Below are 18,696 nucleotides of genomic sequence, written 5' to 3' on the forward strand. Positions count from 1 at the left end.
ACATATTATGGTAATAATATAAATGTTTAAGTATTCACGTTGAGTAATTAAAACAATGGGTTACTTCTATACCATACTAATTATTTCTGTAACTATTCTTCTCTTAATAATCACAACTAAGTAAGAACAGTGACAATACTTACACACACTAACTAATATTTTTCTTAGTCAACATAATATTAAACCATATAACGGTAATATAAATGTTACTTAATCACGGTTGCAGTAACAAATACAATACTCAGTTATGTGCTAACAATAATGATAAACCATTGAAATGGGTTTACCTTTAATAATTTATATTTTCTCATTTAAAATGCTATGTTTATATCACATCACAGTCTTATAAGTATGTTATTGATATTATGAGGATCGTGAATGTATGAGTTATGAAATTAAAAAAAAAGAGTTACATTATATTTAAAATTAAACACTTTTTAGAATATTGAACATGGTAACGAATTTCTTGTCAAACATGTTCATGAACCAGTTATATAATTTGCTAGGTGCTGCTTACGCAACTTGCTTGAAAAAAAGACTCTAGTAAAATTTGAAGTCTAGAACAAAACTATTTGGTATTAAATCTTACTCATGTGAGTGTTTAATTAGATGAAATAATACGTTAGAAAAAAGAGGGAAAAAATAGATAATTATCATGAAAATGTTGTTCTAAAGCCATTTCTCTCCAAATAGTTTGATACCGTATAACTATTCACTCTTGTAAATGAATTTTTATCATTCGAGTATAACATATTTAGAGTTTTGATACGATCTTAATTGAATTTGGCGAAATATCACGACAAGGTTGTTCTAAATAGATTTTCTTCAAGATAAAAAAAAAAAGTAAAAGTATATTATTTTGAAAAAAAAATGATAAATGATGAGATGAAATTGTTGGAAATCCCACATCGATTAGAAGTTAGAGTCTTTCATTATATATAAGTGGATGCAAATCTAAACCTTTTGAGTCAGACTTGGTAATAGAAATGGATGGGACTTTGTAATAGAAATGGATGGTCTTGCTATATATGATCATAGTTAGCAAAATGGATTGAAAAGTTGTTGTGGTGTGTTGGATCATTTGGATGCAATTGAAAGAATAATAAATCACCATTATTTTCATTCCACCCGCAAACCACCAAACCTGTTGCACTATGCAACACTAACAAATATCAAAAAAACAATCTCCACCAATTATTCAACAAACCAACTTTTTTTTTTTTTATAAAAAGTTTTCGCATCACCATACTACTGGAAGAAATAGTTATATTTTTATGAATGACACTAGAATCAAAATTTATAATAAGTTTAATAAAAACTGAAACAGAGTTTGTAAAGATTTTGAGAAAAATAATTTTAGAATAGAAGTTGGAGTAGCAAGAAATCTAGAAAATAGCGTAGGTTAAAGAAGAGACACGCTATGAAAGTTATTACACATTGATAAAGATTTTTTTTATCACCATGCAATTGATCAACATTAGATGTGATATAGTTATGTATATATAAATTAAATTAAATTGAATCTTAATTCTGAATGGCTAGGTAGAGTTTGTTACTGACAGTAAAATTTATTATTTTAAGATTAATGAAAATCGAAACAGAGTTATTGTACAAAGTTTAAGAAACTTCTCGCGGCTGTTTTTGGAAAAAAATAAAAATAATAAACTAAATAACTTTTTGATAATTTTTTATTAAAAAACATTATAGATATGATTTATTTCACATTAAATTTTTCTAAAAACTGATTTTTAAATTTTTCCTAAATTAATTTAAAACTTATAGATTATTTTTTTTGTCAAAAACATATTTATAGTTTTTTCTTTCTCCCTGTCATATTTATGGGATGTTTTATTCAAAACCAGCCAGCCATAAATGTGGTTTATGTGACAACATACAATTTACACTATACTTTTTTATTATAAAAAATAATTGATGTAAAAAAAAATAATGGGTGTTTATTGTTCGGAAATGAAAGAGACGATAAATAATACATTAAAATAGTTTTTAAAATCATAAACAAGAGATAAAAAAAGTTCTTAATATTACAAAAAATATAATTTAAAAATTCTACATTTGTAAGTAGTTCAACTTCCTAAAATTGACACAAAATTAGAAAAAAGTTAGTTTAACTTCTAAATTTGGCACGACTAATTAAATTACTTATTAAATTATAAGCATCAGAAAAATTGGTTCTTAATATTATAAAAACATTAGTTTAGTTTCTAATTTTGACAATTGTCTGTTAATTCAACTTCTAAAATTGACCCCACTAATTAAATTAGTACTTAAATATTAGATAATTTTTTCGTAATACTATAAAAATATAAATTTCTAACTTTTGCAATTGTAATTTTGTTTAACTTCTAAAATTGACACAACTAACTAGAAGTGATTTTTTTTATTTTACAAAATTAACTATTACTGTTTTTTACTTGTTTACAAAGTTATTACTTGCAACTATTATTGTTTTTATTCATACTTTTCTGTGAATCTAAAGTATTCCATTGAAAAAGTAGTAATTTTTTTAAAATCTCAAAAAAGTTACAAGTTATCATGATACAGAAACTCTCTTATTTGACTTTATTTAAAAATATAAAATAAAGAAATTGAAATGGGAAATAACTTTTGGCCTTCCCTTCGTGACCAAGTCTCAACTCATAGTCATTGATGATTAGAAATGAGATTATTTTATATGAAGAATCACTTCCCTACTCATCTAACCATTAAAAAACAAACAAAAAACTCTACCTTAACCACCAATAAATGAGTGGTTATTACAGTTTTTATGCTGACTAGTCAAAAAGCATGTTAAATCATGCGAGAAAATAATGATTATGTTTGAAATGTTTTTTTTTTTGCATAAATAATTTTCTTCCATTTTAAAAAACCATGAAATTTATATCAAAACAATATTTTTATTAACAAAAATGCATTAGAAATACAATTTAATAACAAAATTGTCTTTAAATTCTTCCTATGTAAGAATATTCAGATGACCTTCCAACTATAAACTAATGTGCGCATTTTCTGACTGTTTCATGTTCTTTTTTTTTTCAGAATAATTTTAATAATGTGTAGAAGAGCTGAGTGAATATAGAAAATTCCCTTATATACCATTTGGGGAAGACTAGAAGTTGTGAAATGCATGTGTTTGAATGGAAAAAGAAAATTGACCTAAAATGTTGAATTGGAAATCACATGGAATTAAGGAAATATAAGTGTATATAAAGCAAAATAATGAATTCATTGTATAAATGCTCTTATTTTTTTTAATTAAACAACTCCTACTATCTTATATATATATTTTTTAATTTATTTTTAAACGTGGAGTATGAAAATGAAAAATAAAAAAAAGGGTAAAAAAAAAAGGAAAGATGAAGGGCCAGGTCCAAGATGACAGAGACACGCAAGCCCACTATGGCGTACCTGGGCTGACTCTGATGCATGAATCCATACGCAAATCTCGCCCACTTCCCCGTGGTCGCGCGTGTACCACACGCGCCTCCTTCCTTAAGTTCAATGCTTCTCATTCTATTAAATCCTTCAATACCTCTCCGCCGCTTCCTCCTCACATTTTCCATGGGACAGTCACCGTCCACCGCTGCCGCGCCAACGCCGGACCTCAACCGCCACCAAATTTCTCAGTTACATTCAAGCAGCGATCCTCCCGATTTCGAACCCGACCTCACCATCCGTCTTTTCGACGATTGCTTGGCGGTGATCTTCCATTTCCTCAGCAACGCCGACAGGAAAGAGTGCTCTCACGTCTGTCGGAGATGGCGCCGCGTGGACGGAGAGAGGCGGCACCGCCTCTCGCTTGTCGCTCGGCCGGAATTGCAAGAGCTCGTTCCCTCCCTATTTGACCGCTTCGACGCGGTCACAAAACTCACTTTACGAATAGACCGGAAGTACGCGAGCTTAAACGACGACGCTTTGATTATGATCTCGATGCGGTGCAGGAACCTCACGCGTTTGAAGCTGCGTGGGTGCCGTGACGTAACGGAAATTGGAATGGCCGGCGTAGGCGATAACTGCAAGGCCTTGAAGAAGCTATCGTGCGCGTCGTGCATGTTCGGCACGAAGGGAATCGCGGCGCTGCTCGATCGATGCGTAACGTTAGAAGATCTGACGTTGAAGCGGCTCCGTGGGGTCCACCATATCACCGAGGTGGAGGTTGGTGCCGCGGCTTCGTTGAAATCTATATGCCTGAAGGAGCTCGTGAACGGTCAAAGCTTTACGCCACTTGTGATTAGTTCAAAGAAGCTTCGAACTTTGAAGGTGATTGGGTGTACGGGGGATTGGGATGATACTCTGGTTAGGGTTGGGTGTTTAAACGGTGGGTTGGTTGAGATTCACTTGGAGAAGGTTCAAGTTAGCGATGTGGGACTTGTGGGGGTGTCCAGGTGTTTGGGGTTGGAGACTCTGCACGTTGTGAAAACCGCGGAGTGCTCCAATATAGGGCTTTCGATGGTTGCTGAGAGGTGCAGGCTGTTGAGGAAGATTCACATAGATGGGTGGAGGACTAATAGGATTGGTGATGATGGTTTGGCTGCGATTGGCAAACACTGTTCTGATTTGCAGGAGCTTGTGTTGATTGGTGTTTACCCTACTTTCTCAAGCTTGGCGGCGATTGCATGCAATTGCAGGAATTTGGAGAGGTTGGCTCTTTGTGGGATTGGAACCGTTGGTGATGCGGAGATTGAGTGTATTGCTGATAAGTGTGTTGCACTCAAGAAGCTTTGTATTAAAGGGTGCCCTGTATCCAATGCTGGGATCGGAGCTCTAGCTTCAGGATGTCCCAATTTGGTTAAGGTTAAGGTGAAGAAGTGCAGAAAGATTACTGGTAGAGGGGTAGAGTGGGTGCGAGAACAGAGGGTTTCTTTGGCGTTTAATTATGATGATAGTGAAGTTGAAGCTTTGGATGGGAGTGGAAGTGATGGGGTTGGGGGAGCTCATGATGGTGTGGCAGAGGCTGAGGCAGAAGCTGAGGCGGAGGCTGAGCCTCCTTCAAGTAATAACAACACCCGATTGACAATGTTGCGAACAAGGTTGGGCCTTTTGGCTGGTAGAAATTTATTATCGTGTGCCTTCAGAAGGTTGTCTAACATTGATAATGTCTCTAGTAGCAACTTTTTATGATGTTAGTAAGAAAGTAGTAAACATGTTCTTGCCATGTTGCCATTCCCCAATTTGTAAGATGAGTTCTAATGTTGATTGCCTGTCTTTGCTGTGTTGGTTATATGATTTTTTGTTTTCTTTTCAACAGCTGATAGCAGCATTTCTATTGTTAACTAGATTTGTCAATGATCCTCGTTGATTGTCTCATTTCCATTTGTTGTAGATTATTTCCTCTGTTTGCCTCTAAACTGAACACTCGGTCTAGTGCTTGATAAAATCTGCATATTTCACCAAAAAGACAGTACAAATTGTGTTAAATCTCATTTGCTATGTGTTATTTTGTGGACGGTGTATTATATAGTTGGGGATGAGAACTCAAACAGTGTATTATATGGATGGAAATGACAATTACTTTTTTGAGTTTTGACTGAATGAACATTATTCATTAACTAATATGGTAGAGAAAACAAGCCAAAAATTCAGTCCCCTAACTTTCCACGAAACAACTTAGGTGCAGTATTTGGTGTGGTTTTCATTAATTAATATTTAGTTTCATCTCTCCCTTAATTTAAGTTGATTTTGAAGATTGGTAACTGGGAAGCGTTAGGCACATACTGTAAAATTGTGTAAACACCAATGTTTTGAGACTCGAGGATCGAAAAGAGGATTAAAAATCGTAACTCAAGTATCTCATGTAGACTTGATATAGACTTGAAAGAGTTATTATTAGTAATTTAGTAAATGAAAAATTATATTCAATACATAATTAACACAATTAAATGTAGGTTCATAATTTATAAAATATTCATGCATAACGCAATTAATAATTCCATAAATGTTTAATACAAACTATTTAAGGAAATCCTTCTTATTAGTTCTCTTCTATATTATCTTTAATGTTATCTGACATGACCCTCATTATTATCTCATTATTATGAGGAGGAGCTTCCAAATCATTCACACCTACAACGATACCACCTTTGCTAGCATCTTCATTTTCTTTAATTTTCTTTAACTTCAATTAAGATGTCTTCATCTAAACTTGAATTTACTTCATTCTCCTTCCTAATCCATTTATCATCAAAAGCAAACAAAATCTTTAATATTATAGTCTTTTGATTTTGCCATCATAAATACCACATCATTCATAATCTTTTGTCGTAAAAGATTTATTTTCTAAATGTGAACCTAAATAATTATAAAATTAGTTAACACAACATATTATTCACTCAACAATAATTATAAAAGCAATCTCATAAATTTAAATTCTTACTTTCTTTAAAGCTTTAATAGTAAAATTTTGTAATTTCACATGTTCATCATATGACTCTCACCATTATGATGGAGTTTTGGTTTTGAGTGTTTCCCCTCATAATTAGCTTTAAACCCACATCATAGTACAACATGAAGTAATAGCTTGTAACATGTAATGAACTATTCAATTAGTTGTCTCATTTTTTATCAATGGTTTCTCAAAGGGAATGTAATTAAGTAAGATAAAAACAAACAAATTAATCTTTAAAACAAAGTCTATATTTCTAAAAAAAACAAATTAACAATGAGTTATTATTATGGCATTTTACTAACTCCATTGAAAAGACTTTGTATATTTTGTTTAACTATATTCATCGCTTCATAAATAAATCTCATGGTTGACTGGTTTCTTATATGAATCTATCATGTGCAACACCTTAATTAGGGAAATAACACCCTTCATGCAATTCAAAATATTTTTTCAAATCTCTTATCCAATTTCAAATTTTCCACAAACTCTCTATCTCTAGTCTTTACAAAATGATTAGATTGTCTCTTCTTGGATGTGAACATCCTAATAAGTGACCTTTATTTTCATTCAAGCATCCCAAAAGTGAAATAAGAAGTGGCAAAACGAGTATTGGTTGGTCTTGCCAGATCTATCCCTTTAGTATATTTGTGTAACAAGAAGATAAGACCAGATCTTGAATAGATGTAGGTTGTGATTTTCTTACTATTGACTATTGTCTTATGAAGTCATATTTTCTTCTCTAAATCTTCCAACATTAAATCAATGAAGTGTGCTGCACAAGGTATCCAATACAATTTTTTCCTTTTTTTTTCATTAACAATTCTCCAACTATCTTGTAATTTGTTGCATTATCGATTAGAATTTAGATGACTTTTCTTCTCCAACTTCCTCAACAACATCATCCATCATCCTAATTTTTTTTTCAATTGTCTTGCATATATCAAAAAATCAATAAACTTAAAAAAACCCTAAACCCCTTAAACAGTCCACCTATACACTCATTTTTCTTCCAATGTTTTCTGCTCCAAACTTGTTTCATTGTACTACGAGTATGAAAGTATACTCACGCTTTTCACAATATACATATACACATACAACCGTGTTACAATTACAAAAATATAAAATTTAATACAATATTAGTATCATTTTTAGGCTTGTTTCTATAAGATATAACTAAATAGGATTAAAATTTGTCATGTTGATTATATATATCATCGGTGTGGTCATGTCCCATATTGGTATATTGTATTTGTTACCTTTTTTTTTTCTTGTTTCAACTCACAATAAACTAATATGATTTGTATTTGTTACCTTTTGTGGAATTCTCCAGTCGACAGTAGCACATAACTTAGAAAACTTAAAAGAATCACATAAATATATAACTTAAAAATATACAAGGTGTGAAAAATTAAATAGAGGAAAGTTCATTTGACAACAAATAGGGAGAAACCAATGAATTCCGTAATGACTAATGTCTTTCCTTAATAGTATTGAAATGGATCGGCATCCCACCTCCTTTCAATCACTCTCAAAGTCTTCATCCCCAAAGGAAAAAACTGAAGCATCTGCTGCAATTGCCTTGATGTCACTTGCCCCTACAGATCCCACGTTTGTGCTGCTATTGCCTGTATGAATTTTGTGATGTTTATCTGCAGTTGATTCTTCAGAATAATTGTCTTGCCTGCGTGCCTCATGCTGTAGTGACAACCGATCCGTTGTGTGTGTCAACATCCCTACATGGTCTGTTGTCCCCTCAGATACTTGATGAGGTGCCATAAATTTGTACTCAGTTGCAGCTTTCTTGCTTTGTGTATCTCGGCTCTCCTCTTCATCACTGTCTGAGAATACATCATCATCTCCAGTTCTTGGGAGTTTACTCTCAGTTGAATTAGAAGTAGTAGGTTTTGGACCAGGTAGGGCACTGGTTGTGTTTCCGTCAGATCCTTTGCTGGCGGGATTGGCTTTTGTTCTTGCAGGTAGGGTGCCATTATAGTCTATCATGACAACTTCCACCCGGAATCCTGGAGCGGGGATCTTCCTCTGAAGGATGCAATAGTAAGGTTTAAATTATCATCAGGTTCAGAGAATAAACCAATAACGTAAGTAGGGACTGCAGCAAGATACTGAGATAAACCTGCATACAAAATAAAATTGAAAAGAAGTGAATATTTTACCTTGTCGAACCCATCAAAATCTGAACCATCTAAAATTTTTCGATTTTCTGTCATTGTTGTATTCATCCAACTGCCAAGAAGAATTTGTTACATCAAGAGTTAATTTGTATATCATACACATCTTTTAAGAAAACAATTCTATGATATAGATTGGAGTAGGAATGAAAATAATTATCATAATATAATATTACGTCATCATGTTAAAAATATAAGACCGAATATATACACTGATAATTTTTTTTACATCAAAATCACTCTAAAATGTCACAATATAATCAAAATGATTCTGATAAGTGAACGAAACACATAAATAAAGATGATTCTCATAAGTGAACGAAACACATAAATAAAGGGGCTGAAAGAAACAGGTTTCTGAACAAACCAGTAGAAATCTCCATGTCTATCATTAAAATGAATTTTGAAGTCTCCTACCAACTCCGTCAGACCAGGTTCTCCTGGTAGTGCAAAAACCACAATTCCTTTCTTCGGTGCACTGATCCAGAAATCTTCTGGCTGCAAGTGAGTTTAGAAAGTAAATTCAGTAATCAAATTCAAATCCATATATTAGCAAAATTCAGAAAAGATGGGATAAAAAATAGCATGTACCAATAGATCTTTTGTTTTGGGATGGTTTTTTGTGGCAAACAGAACTCCTGGGAATAAGTTAAAAACATCAGGCTTTGTAGATTAAAATGTCAGTCGTAAGAACAACTTCACTATTTGCACGAGAAAGTACAGTACAAACTAGATTCTTGTAGAGGTAGAAATACATGTCAATTACTTTGGTTTATATTCAATTGGGAAAAGATACAGGCACTTTCAAGTTAAAAAGTGCAACCATATTAAAGGTGGACATCTGAAGTTCTGAACCAGACCGTCAGATGAATGGTTCAAATTTCTAGCTTTATGAGATAATATTGAGAACTTATTTTTAGCTGTCATCTCATTTATGTCCATTCGTGCATTTACTCCTTTACCAAGTACAGCATTAGTTGACTCCACACAATGTCTTGTTTATAATTGTACCATTACATTTTTCCTTTTCTCTCCATGCAAAACTTGGAATCCAATACTTTTTTGGGTAGATGGAGAGAAATAGGTTAGATGGAAATAAGTACGTAGAATGGAAATAGATGAATAATAAATGTGAAAGGAAAGGTGTGTTTGGTTGAAGAGAAATAGAGATAAGATGAGGAGAGAGATAAAGAGATAAGTAGAAATAGGTAATAAATAGTACGACAACGCATTCCACTATTTTTTTAAAATTATTTCTCTTCCTTTCTCACCGAACACACCACATTTTTTTATCTTCACCCATCCTCTCAACCAAACAACGTGTAAGTGATTTTAGTTTTGCTAAAAAATGTGTTGAAATTCACACTAACATTACTGAGAATGACATGAAGAGAAAACAATGAGATTTACTACTTACCCTTATGATCAGAAATTGTAATAGATGGTCTAACCCAATAAGGGCACTTGTGAAGCCGGAACCCTCTAAGTATGCACCTGTCAAAGTCCAAATTAAGAGGAGCCTTCTTCGATTCTAGTACATTGTGACAAAATTACATCTTACCTTCGTCCAGGCTGGACTTCTCCATTGAATTGTGTTAAAGTCCGTTCAAAGTATTTTACATATCTCTAAAAAATTACAGAAATAAATGATTTTAGAGGAATATGTCCAAAATGGAAGAATATATCACATATTTAATAAAGCAATAAACCAAAATTATTGACTGACTATTTGACTAGGGAGGACTAGAGCCTTTCCATCTACACATCTTTTATGGTTAAAGTAATCAATGGCTTCTTCTGCAGTTGGGAAGAACTGCAAAATGATATTGACAGTCAAAAAATTGAAAAATTCAGAGTGAAGAAGAGCACAAGTAAAATTCCAAAGTCTTTGAAGTTGATTATCATGACTTGCCTTTAGAAACAAAAGAAGACAACATATCATCAGTCCAGTCCTCCCCATACCAGCTTTACAATGAACAACCACCACATTTTGAATATCCTCCTTCAACCATGAATATGCACTTTGACAGAATGATGCTATAAGTTGAATAGGAGGGCAATTATGATCACTAAATGGGAAAGTTGCAACCTGAAAACAATCCCAGTACGTTAACAGGACAAACAAAAATATTACACTAATTTAATTTGATATAAGAAATTGTGACATCTGCAAAACCAAACAGGAACAAAAAAAGTCCAATAATAATTTCTCCATATTTATATGCAAAATTTTAATGTTCCTATGTGAAGTTGTCAGACACTCTAAAATGTTGCTAGAGTTCCTCAGGGAATGGCATGGCAATTGACTGCATTTGAGTGTAAGAAAGCTGCAAAAGTTGTCAATAGGATCTTCTAAATACTTCTGTCGAGGATATGCAAGGTACTGTCATAGTATACCCAATATCAAAGACCAAAGTTAGACAACTTAGAAACAAGCAGATTTTTTCTTTTTCACTCCTGTTTTATTTTACATTAATCCATTATTCCCTAGTCATATCTCCAAGCTTTTCCCAACAAAAGGATGTGGCTGTTCAGAATGTAGTAATATATAGTTTGAGGTATAGGAGAGGAAGGGGGGGTCCAATAAGAGGGACGACTAACATAAGCTTATGGTTTTGTTTTGTTTTTAATAATTTCATAAAGTTCCTTTAAAAGTGTTGGAGATCCCACATCGACTAAAGATTAGGACATTTCATAGTTTATAAGTGGGTGCAAAACTTACCTTATAAGTCAGTTTTATGAGGTTGAGTTAGGTTTAAAGTCTATTTCTCAACATGGTATCAAAGTCATTTCAAGTCTATCCTAGTGAGTGTTTGTTGGACTTATCATGTCTATCCTAGCGAGTGTTTATGAGGTTAAGTTAGACTTAAAATTAACTTCTTAATAAAAGGTATTTTATTGATTACATTAAAATTATTGAAGGCTTAGTATTCAATACATATTAAAGGTTCACAGAAAGATATATTAATTTACTAGAAATTGAGACTAAATTAAAGTTTAGAATGTCCATTTGTAAAAGGGATACAATTTAGAATACTTTTTATTTCTTTTCCATTGTTATTTATCTTTACCAGGTCCCATGACATAATTTAAGAAAAAAAAAATGCCATTTCCTTTCTATTTGAGTGTTTTGGAGCAAGAGAGTTACCATCAGCCATTTAAAACATTTAAAAATACCAAACTCTAGATAGTTACATTTACAATCATAAGCTCTTGGCAAGTTGACTCAAATTTCCAACTTTAAGTAGAACATAAAGAACAAATGCACTGAAAGAGCAGGTGCAGCACACTGAAAAATGATAGGCAACAGTCAAAATTATTACGCATCAATACCAGTACATCAGTTTGATTACTAAAGTGAAGATAAAGATGAAAATCACACCTTCCCCTGGAATAATGATCCATCATATAACCTTTCTGAACAAAGATTGTATACTTTGTATTTACCCTGCACATCAAGGTTTCGAAAGAATAAAGTTTTGAGAAGATAATTAATAAATTATCAACACTAAGTGCATGAAGACACTAACTGTAGCAAACCATTTAATGACACAAGAAAAATGAGTAATTGCACAAATTTGTAGAGGAAGTTAGAGTTTTTAGAACTTTAGGTACTCAGTATCCATTTACATGCAGTAGAAGAGTTCAAGAGCCTGTCAATTATAATTAGATGTAGGGCGGTTGTTTGGTGTTGTACATTAACCCAATTGATGTAGCAGGGTTATTTTATATTTTGGGCTTAATTACATTTTTGTCCCCATGCTCAGTTTCTTAATTGCTCAAAGAACTCAGCTCAATATTTTATCCAATGATTAATAGAAATGTAATAAAGGTGTGGCATATTCATTTGTATGAATTAGCAAAGAAAAAAGTGTCTAAAATATGTAAATAACAAAGAATGTATAAAATAAAATAAATATCATTTTATTTAATTATTCTACATTTTTTCCTTTGTGAATCTATACCTATCAATGATAGATTACACCACCTCGGTAAAAATTCTATCAGTTAATGGATGAAATTTGGGGTGGGGGAATTAATTTGAACAATTAGGAAAATATGATGACTAAATGCAAGAAACTAAAACTGCACAGACTCAAGTACACGAGCTAAAAAAGTAACCAAGCTTATAATTTACAAATGTCTTTCAGATTCTATTGTATTTACATTAGATAGCTAGGATCTTATCTATTCAAAGGGTTAGGATTTGTCTATCTAATGGATTCTGAACAATATGAATTGTGAAGGGATTTAATTTAATGCCTTTAACAGGGGATATAGTTCACATTTTCCAATAAAATGTTTTCTTCTATGTTGCTGGGCTGTTAACCAGAAGAAAAGTAGTATGTATAAACCCTATACAAGAATCCCGTACTTCCAATGTGTTACTCAAGTCTCATACTAGCAATTAGATCTCAATGCTTTGCTAAATTCTGAGTGCGAAATGGATGAGCAGATAATAGGATCCCAGGACTGCAATAGATAATATGTTACCTTATGATGTGTTTCAAAAAAGTTGATCACTTCTTCCATGTGATTGCGATAGAACCCCTGAAACATAGTTACTCCTTAAAACAAAATTGAATGATAACTGAGCTTGGCTTGAAAATGAGAAGCAAGGACTGACTGTCAATAATATACCTCAATGTATCCAAAAATTCCAGAGCTAAAATCACCAGCCGGAAATCCCATAGCAATTATATTTTCAGTAATGTATGTCATATCCAAATCAAATCCATCTTCCTGTTTCAAAGAATAAGAGCTAAAATATTAAAGTACAACAAAAAGAAAGCAACATGGAAGGTAACTCATTTTTTAAGAAAAAACAAATGTTTCTTTCCAAAATTCATTAAATTTGGTAGAAAAATGTTAACTTGTATCAGAGAGAGTGTCATCTACACATATGATGCATTGACTAAGAAGTCAATACCAATTTGATTCTTCAATAAACAAATTCAATATAGTGACCATTTCCCTCATGATGCTTTATAAATAGTGGGAAAATCAATATTTGTGTTATTAAGAATGTTAGAAGACAGAACAGATCTTTAATAGGAGGTAATAAACCTAAGATGAAGATACTTGGAAAATACATTTCGAGAACATGCTCTTCTTGCAACTATTGTAGCGAATTTCAAAAATCTCCTATAAGATGTTTTATAGACCTTTTTTCTTATACATATGTGCACCGAAAAGCAGAGCATGCCTGAAGTTTGGTACATTGCGTGAATTATTTGATTGGTAAACAGCAATATGCAGGGATGGGGGATCAAAATCCAGCATATTTAACTTGATGGGATTCATGCTAATAAGGAACATTTTGTGTATTAGTGTATTTTTATTACCATTTTTTGTTAGAGACCAAACACCAAATCAATGAAGAATAGAAAATTGAGAGAGAAAATTCGTTATCAGTAGATGATGAAAAAGAACTACGGAAAGAGTGAACTTCTGCCATAGAGCGGGGTTCCTACACATAACAATATTTGTTCTCCCCAGACACTCTCTCTTTCGCTCCTGAAATACCATGTTTTGGGCCTTCCATTTAAGTCCAAGCTCGCACTACCAGTCCTATCAATACGGGCTTCATCAGGAGGAGACTTCTCCCCAAGTCTAAAGTCAGGGAATTGGCTTTTCATGCTAAATTCATTCTCCCAGGTGGCCTCTTCCTTTCCTTGTCCCTGCTGTTGTATTAGCACCTGACTTACAGTATTCCAATCTTTGTTGATCACCCTGTGAGCAAGGACCGCTTCTGGTACTATACTGAGTGCATAATCACTGGCTAATTCTGAAGGAAGGACTCTTCTACTTTATAGTCTTCCACAGTTTTCTTTAATAAAGACACATAATATATCTTAGTTCCTCCAGGCAGTCGCAACTTATATGCTACTAGTCCTATCCTAGTCAACACTTTAAATTGACCACAATAACGTGGCCGAGTTTTAAAAGCACCCATTCTCCTATCTCAAATTTCCTTTAAGAATGCTTCTTGACCGATTGATTTTTCATTTTGGTTTGGACTCTCTGCAGTTGATACTTTAATTGGCAAAGTGCCTCTACTCTATCTTTCAACTCTCAGCAAACAACTTCAACTCAAACTTCTCCTGAAAGGAAGCGATGGAGAATAGGAGGCTTTCTGCTATACAAAATTTCAAATGGCGTTTGTCCAGTGAAGCATGGAATTTCTTATTATACCTATTTATTACCAGAAAATACCACTTTTTTTTTCAGAAGTTTTTGCTTCGTATATGACTTTTAATTCCCTCTTTTAGACCATGAATGAAGTATCCAAAATACTGATCATCAGATAGATGAAGGACTTGGGCAGTATAGCAGAAATGGTCCCCAAGTTAAAGCAACCTTCATGGAATTGTCCCCAAGTTAAACATATGTTTTCATTCATCAGAAATTTGAAGAAATGGATGGCAAATCCGTCCATATACAACTGCACCAAATTCACATTCACATCGAGGTGAGTTTCCAACACATATAAATACACCTCAACTTGAATAATCCACCCCGCAGGATGTCTCAATTCAACTTTGACAACTCTACCTTCTCGATGGATAGACGAAATTCATCCAATAGGTCACTATGTAACCCTGTCATCCCCCTAGTTGCAGACCCATCACCACTTGTCATCCCACTATTGCCAAGCAAAAACTCCACCAACTTTTCATGGTGGGCTCAGACTTCAGCTCAATCATGAGCATGGCGTTCTTGAGCTTTGTTACTTCCACCACCAAGGTTGTAACTTTAGCTTCTATCTTATTTGGTGACATCTGCTGGTCTTCCTCACGAATTCGCAGGTTGGACCAATTTATAAGAGACCAACAGAATAACAAATAATAGGAAGTTGAGACGAAAGAAAAGAATCGTTATTATTAGATGATGAAAAAGAGTTACAGAAAGAATGAACTTCTTCTGCCCCAGATCGGGGCTTCTACACATAACAGAATGTGTTCTCCCCTGTCACTCTCTCTTTCAGTCCTCAAATACCCCCCAATTCTCACATCATGCAGTTACATCCTTTGCCACATCACCCCCTACTTTAATACCCTTGTTTCTCCAAACATAAACCCTACTGTTTTCGGCCTCCCATTTAAGTCCAAGCCCGCACTACCAGTTCTAACTTCTATCCCTTTTTAATAGCTACCAAAGTTGTACACAACTATTATATAGTAACCAAGACGTTTTAACAATTAGGAACATGCCAAGAGGTAGAAACCATATAAAAAGATTTTTGTTTTCTTTTTAAATGATTTTAAAGACTGCTTCATGGCTTGTCCATCAGTATATTTTGAGAGAAAAAATGATACTATAAGATTTGTTATAACTGATACATGTGCAATATAACCGGGAATAGCACAGTTAGCAGCAGCATTAATAGTATCATTCAGGTGGTGTGCCTATTCATATAATAAATTTTAAACGGAAGTTGCTGCCAGTGCAGATAAATAGTTACATAATCCTAACGCAAAAACATATCAACAGAAAAATATATAAATATAAGGGTCCAGTTTTTATAACCACAATTTGAAGAGGGAGAGATGACAAAAACAAATCATGCAGATGCAGGTATTGTACATGTGCTAACACAAATGCAAGTGACTCAACCAACAGATTTGGACACGATAACATAAATCAGTCATATGATTTAATTTAAACCCATGTAATGGACGTCAAAGAGGTAAAACCAAACTAGGCGCGAAATTTCGTTGTCAACTAACCTGGTATCTACGTTTATTTTGTGAGACAATATGGCGTGCTTTGACCTGGACAGCTTTTACTGCACTCTTGGAAGAGTCCATCAACCCTTTGGTGAAGGATTCAATCAAATTAGATTGCTCAGGTCCTGAATTGAGTGGAGGAGCAGTTTCTTTTGACTGCGTTCGCAATCCAAGCCCACTGGCCAGGCGAGCAAAAGCTGATATGCCTGTGTTTTCGGTCTGTGAATCCTGTTGTGCTGGTCCAAGGCCAAGACCTGGGAATTTCAGATTTCTTGCCCATGATGACATGCCAGAAGCAGGTAACGATGATGGTGAATCATGTGCATTGTTAATCTGTCCAGTCACTTTGGTTGAGTGTTGCTCTTCAGCATTAGAAACTGGAGGAGTAGGTTGAGATGAAGAATGAGCTGAAGCTGGTTCCATGAGTCACTCAAATGCAGTTCTGCAAGGTGTAAAACCAATCTAAGTGAAGAGCAGTTTACCTTTACACAGCTAACAGCAAATTAACTAAGTAAATAAATAAATTAACACACATCATACAGTGTTGATGGAAAAATTACTATATAATAGTACTACACAAAGAAAAACATCTATTTCACGCAAGCTAATTACTCTCATAATCTAAGCTGTTCATAAATTGAATCAAAGCAGTGCAAAAACGTCGGCGTCGGGAATGTAAACAGAGGGATCTGAAAATGGATACAGGTTAAGCAGATTTGCGATTGAAGAAAGCAATTATTATACTAATTTGTAAATGTTGCAGATACTCGCTCACATCATAGATTCAACAAATTGAAAAGGCAGAAGAAGCAGTGGATCGCTTACGGTAAGTGGATGGTGATGCAAACTATTCGATCTGTTTTGCTGAGAACAATGGCTTTGTGAAGGGCAAACACACGATTTGTGAGTTTGGGAATTAGATCAATGCAGTTCGATTGAAGTCATCAGCAATTACACATCGGAAATCAAAGGGAAAAATGATATAAACAGTGCAAAATGAAGATTCATATGAACAGGTAGACCGTTGCTTATCTTATAATCCACCATGGCACCATTTTATTTTATCATAATACATAATTAAAATTAGGGTAGCCACAATAGTGAATTAAAGTCACCCTCCTCCATTTTGTTTATTCTTTCCAATCACATTAATAATTTTTTTACACATAATTTATAAGTTAACTATTAAAAAAGAATTTTAAGTCTAACTCAACCCCATGAAATCGGTCGATAGGGTTGAGTTAGGCTTAAAAGTCCACTTTTAAATATGATATCAGAGTCATTTAGAGTATATCCTAGCGAGTGTTTGAGGGTTTATCAGGTCACCTACTATCGGCCGTTATCAGACCACCCATAATATGTTATCCCACCCACGAGCTGTCACTCTCGACATGAGAATGTGTTGAAGATCACACATCAACTAGGGATGAAGACAATTCATTGTATATAAATAATGCAAACCTCACCTCATGAGCCGGTTTTATGGGGTTGAATTAAACTTAAAGTTTACTTCAAACTATTGACGAGGTTAATTTCATTGAATGATGAAAAAATTATTTATAAAATGGAAAAGGAGTCATAAAATGGAAAAAGATTATATTATTCCAATAATGGTAAAATAAAAATATTATATGAGCAGGAGGTTCTGTATAATATTATATATAATATAAGTGTAAACTAATAAAAAAAAATAGTAGAATGGAGTCATATTTTAAGAAATAAATTGTGGTGTACTCTTAAATGCCACAATAAATTATTTATCCTATTTAATGTATAAGTCATTTGAAAGATAAATTAGTTTTAGAGGTGAGGTTAGATATTATTTTAAAAATACTTTTGAACGTTTTGAAATAACAATTTTACAGGATGTTTGAAGCAATAACCGAAGGCTAGGTGTGTAAAGGTTCTCATAGATTTTGTTGTTCTTTCTTTACAATTTTTATTGAGTTAAACTAATAAATCTTCATTGTAACTATTATATTTGCTGATAAAAAAATTATAATTATTATATTTTCACTTTTGATTTATATATAAAGTGATTTATAGTTATTCATTTATCTTCTCTCGGTATAAAAACGAGTATATTTTAAGTATAAAAAATAATTTTATAAAATCAATATATTTGTTAAGTATAAAAAATAATTTCACACAGTAAATATTTTATAAAAGAGATTTTTTTGTATTCTTTTTATGTGGTTTAGTAGACGATCTCATAATCTAATACTTTAGAAATTTTATTTAAAATGTCTTATGAACGACACTAACTTTACTTAGAATCATTTGGAAACTTTAATTATTATTATATGGAAAAGTTTATACTTTTAATGATCTTAAATGCAACCATTGGAACTTGTAAGTTCATTTTTCTGTGAGT

At 33.2% G+C, this 18,696-nt stretch overlaps 2 protein-coding genes across 2 annotated transcripts; one reads left to right on the top strand and one right to left on the bottom strand.

Annotated features, from left to right (window-relative positions):
- The first annotated feature begins 3,434 nt into the window (after positions 1-3,434).
- Positions 3,435-5,325, top strand: LOC137810092 (F-box protein SKIP2-like). Its single transcript, XM_068611220.1, has one exon. The coding sequence runs from the start codon at positions 3,445-3,447 to the stop codon at positions 5,137-5,139; it is 1,695 nt and encodes a 564-aa protein (XP_068467321.1). The 5' UTR covers positions 3,435-3,444; the 3' UTR covers positions 5,140-5,325.
- A 2,426-nt stretch (positions 5,326-7,751) lies between these two features.
- LOC137810083 (phosphatidylinositol 3,4,5-trisphosphate 3-phosphatase and protein-tyrosine-phosphatase PTEN2A-like) lies at positions 7,752-17,401 on the bottom strand. The gene is made up of 13 exons (XM_068611206.1): positions 17,148-17,401; positions 16,323-16,764; positions 13,234-13,335; positions 13,087-13,143; positions 11,975-12,040; positions 10,505-10,681; positions 10,319-10,405; positions 10,154-10,218; positions 10,010-10,086; positions 9,184-9,230; positions 8,960-9,090; positions 8,578-8,647; positions 7,752-8,443 (listed from the first exon to the last, which is right to left on the bottom strand). The coding sequence occupies exons 2-13, from the start codon at positions 16,743-16,745 to the stop codon at positions 7,922-7,924; spliced, it is 1,824 nt and encodes a 607-aa protein (XP_068467307.1). The 5' UTR covers positions 16,746-16,764; positions 17,148-17,401; the 3' UTR covers positions 7,752-7,921.
- Between the last annotated feature and the right edge of the window lie 1,295 nt (positions 17,402-18,696).

The sequence above is a fragment of the Phaseolus vulgaris genome, chromosome 2 (genome assembly GCF_000499845.2).
Source record: "Phaseolus vulgaris cultivar G19833 chromosome 2, P. vulgaris v2.0, whole genome shotgun sequence".
NCBI lineage: Eukaryota > Viridiplantae > Streptophyta > Magnoliopsida > Fabales > Fabaceae > Phaseolus > Phaseolus vulgaris.

Excerpts from the sequence above, each read along its gene's own strand:
- LOC137810092 (XM_068611220.1), top strand. The coding sequence starts at position 3,445 with ATGAATCCATACGCAAATCTCGCCCACTTCCCCGTGGTCGCGCGTGTA.
- LOC137810083 (XM_068611206.1), bottom strand. The coding sequence starts at position 16,745 with ATGGAACCAGCTTCAGCTCATTCTTCATCTCAACCTACTCCTCCAGTT. Across the intron at positions 13,336-16,322 it reads AAAATAAACGTAGATACCAG|GAAGATGGATTTGATTTGGA; the intron begins GTTAGTTGACAA and ends TCTTTGAAACAG. Across the intron at positions 8,648-8,959 it reads AGACATGGAGATTTCTACTG|TTGGATGAATACAACAATGA; the intron begins GTTTGTTCAGAA and ends TCTTCTTGGCAG.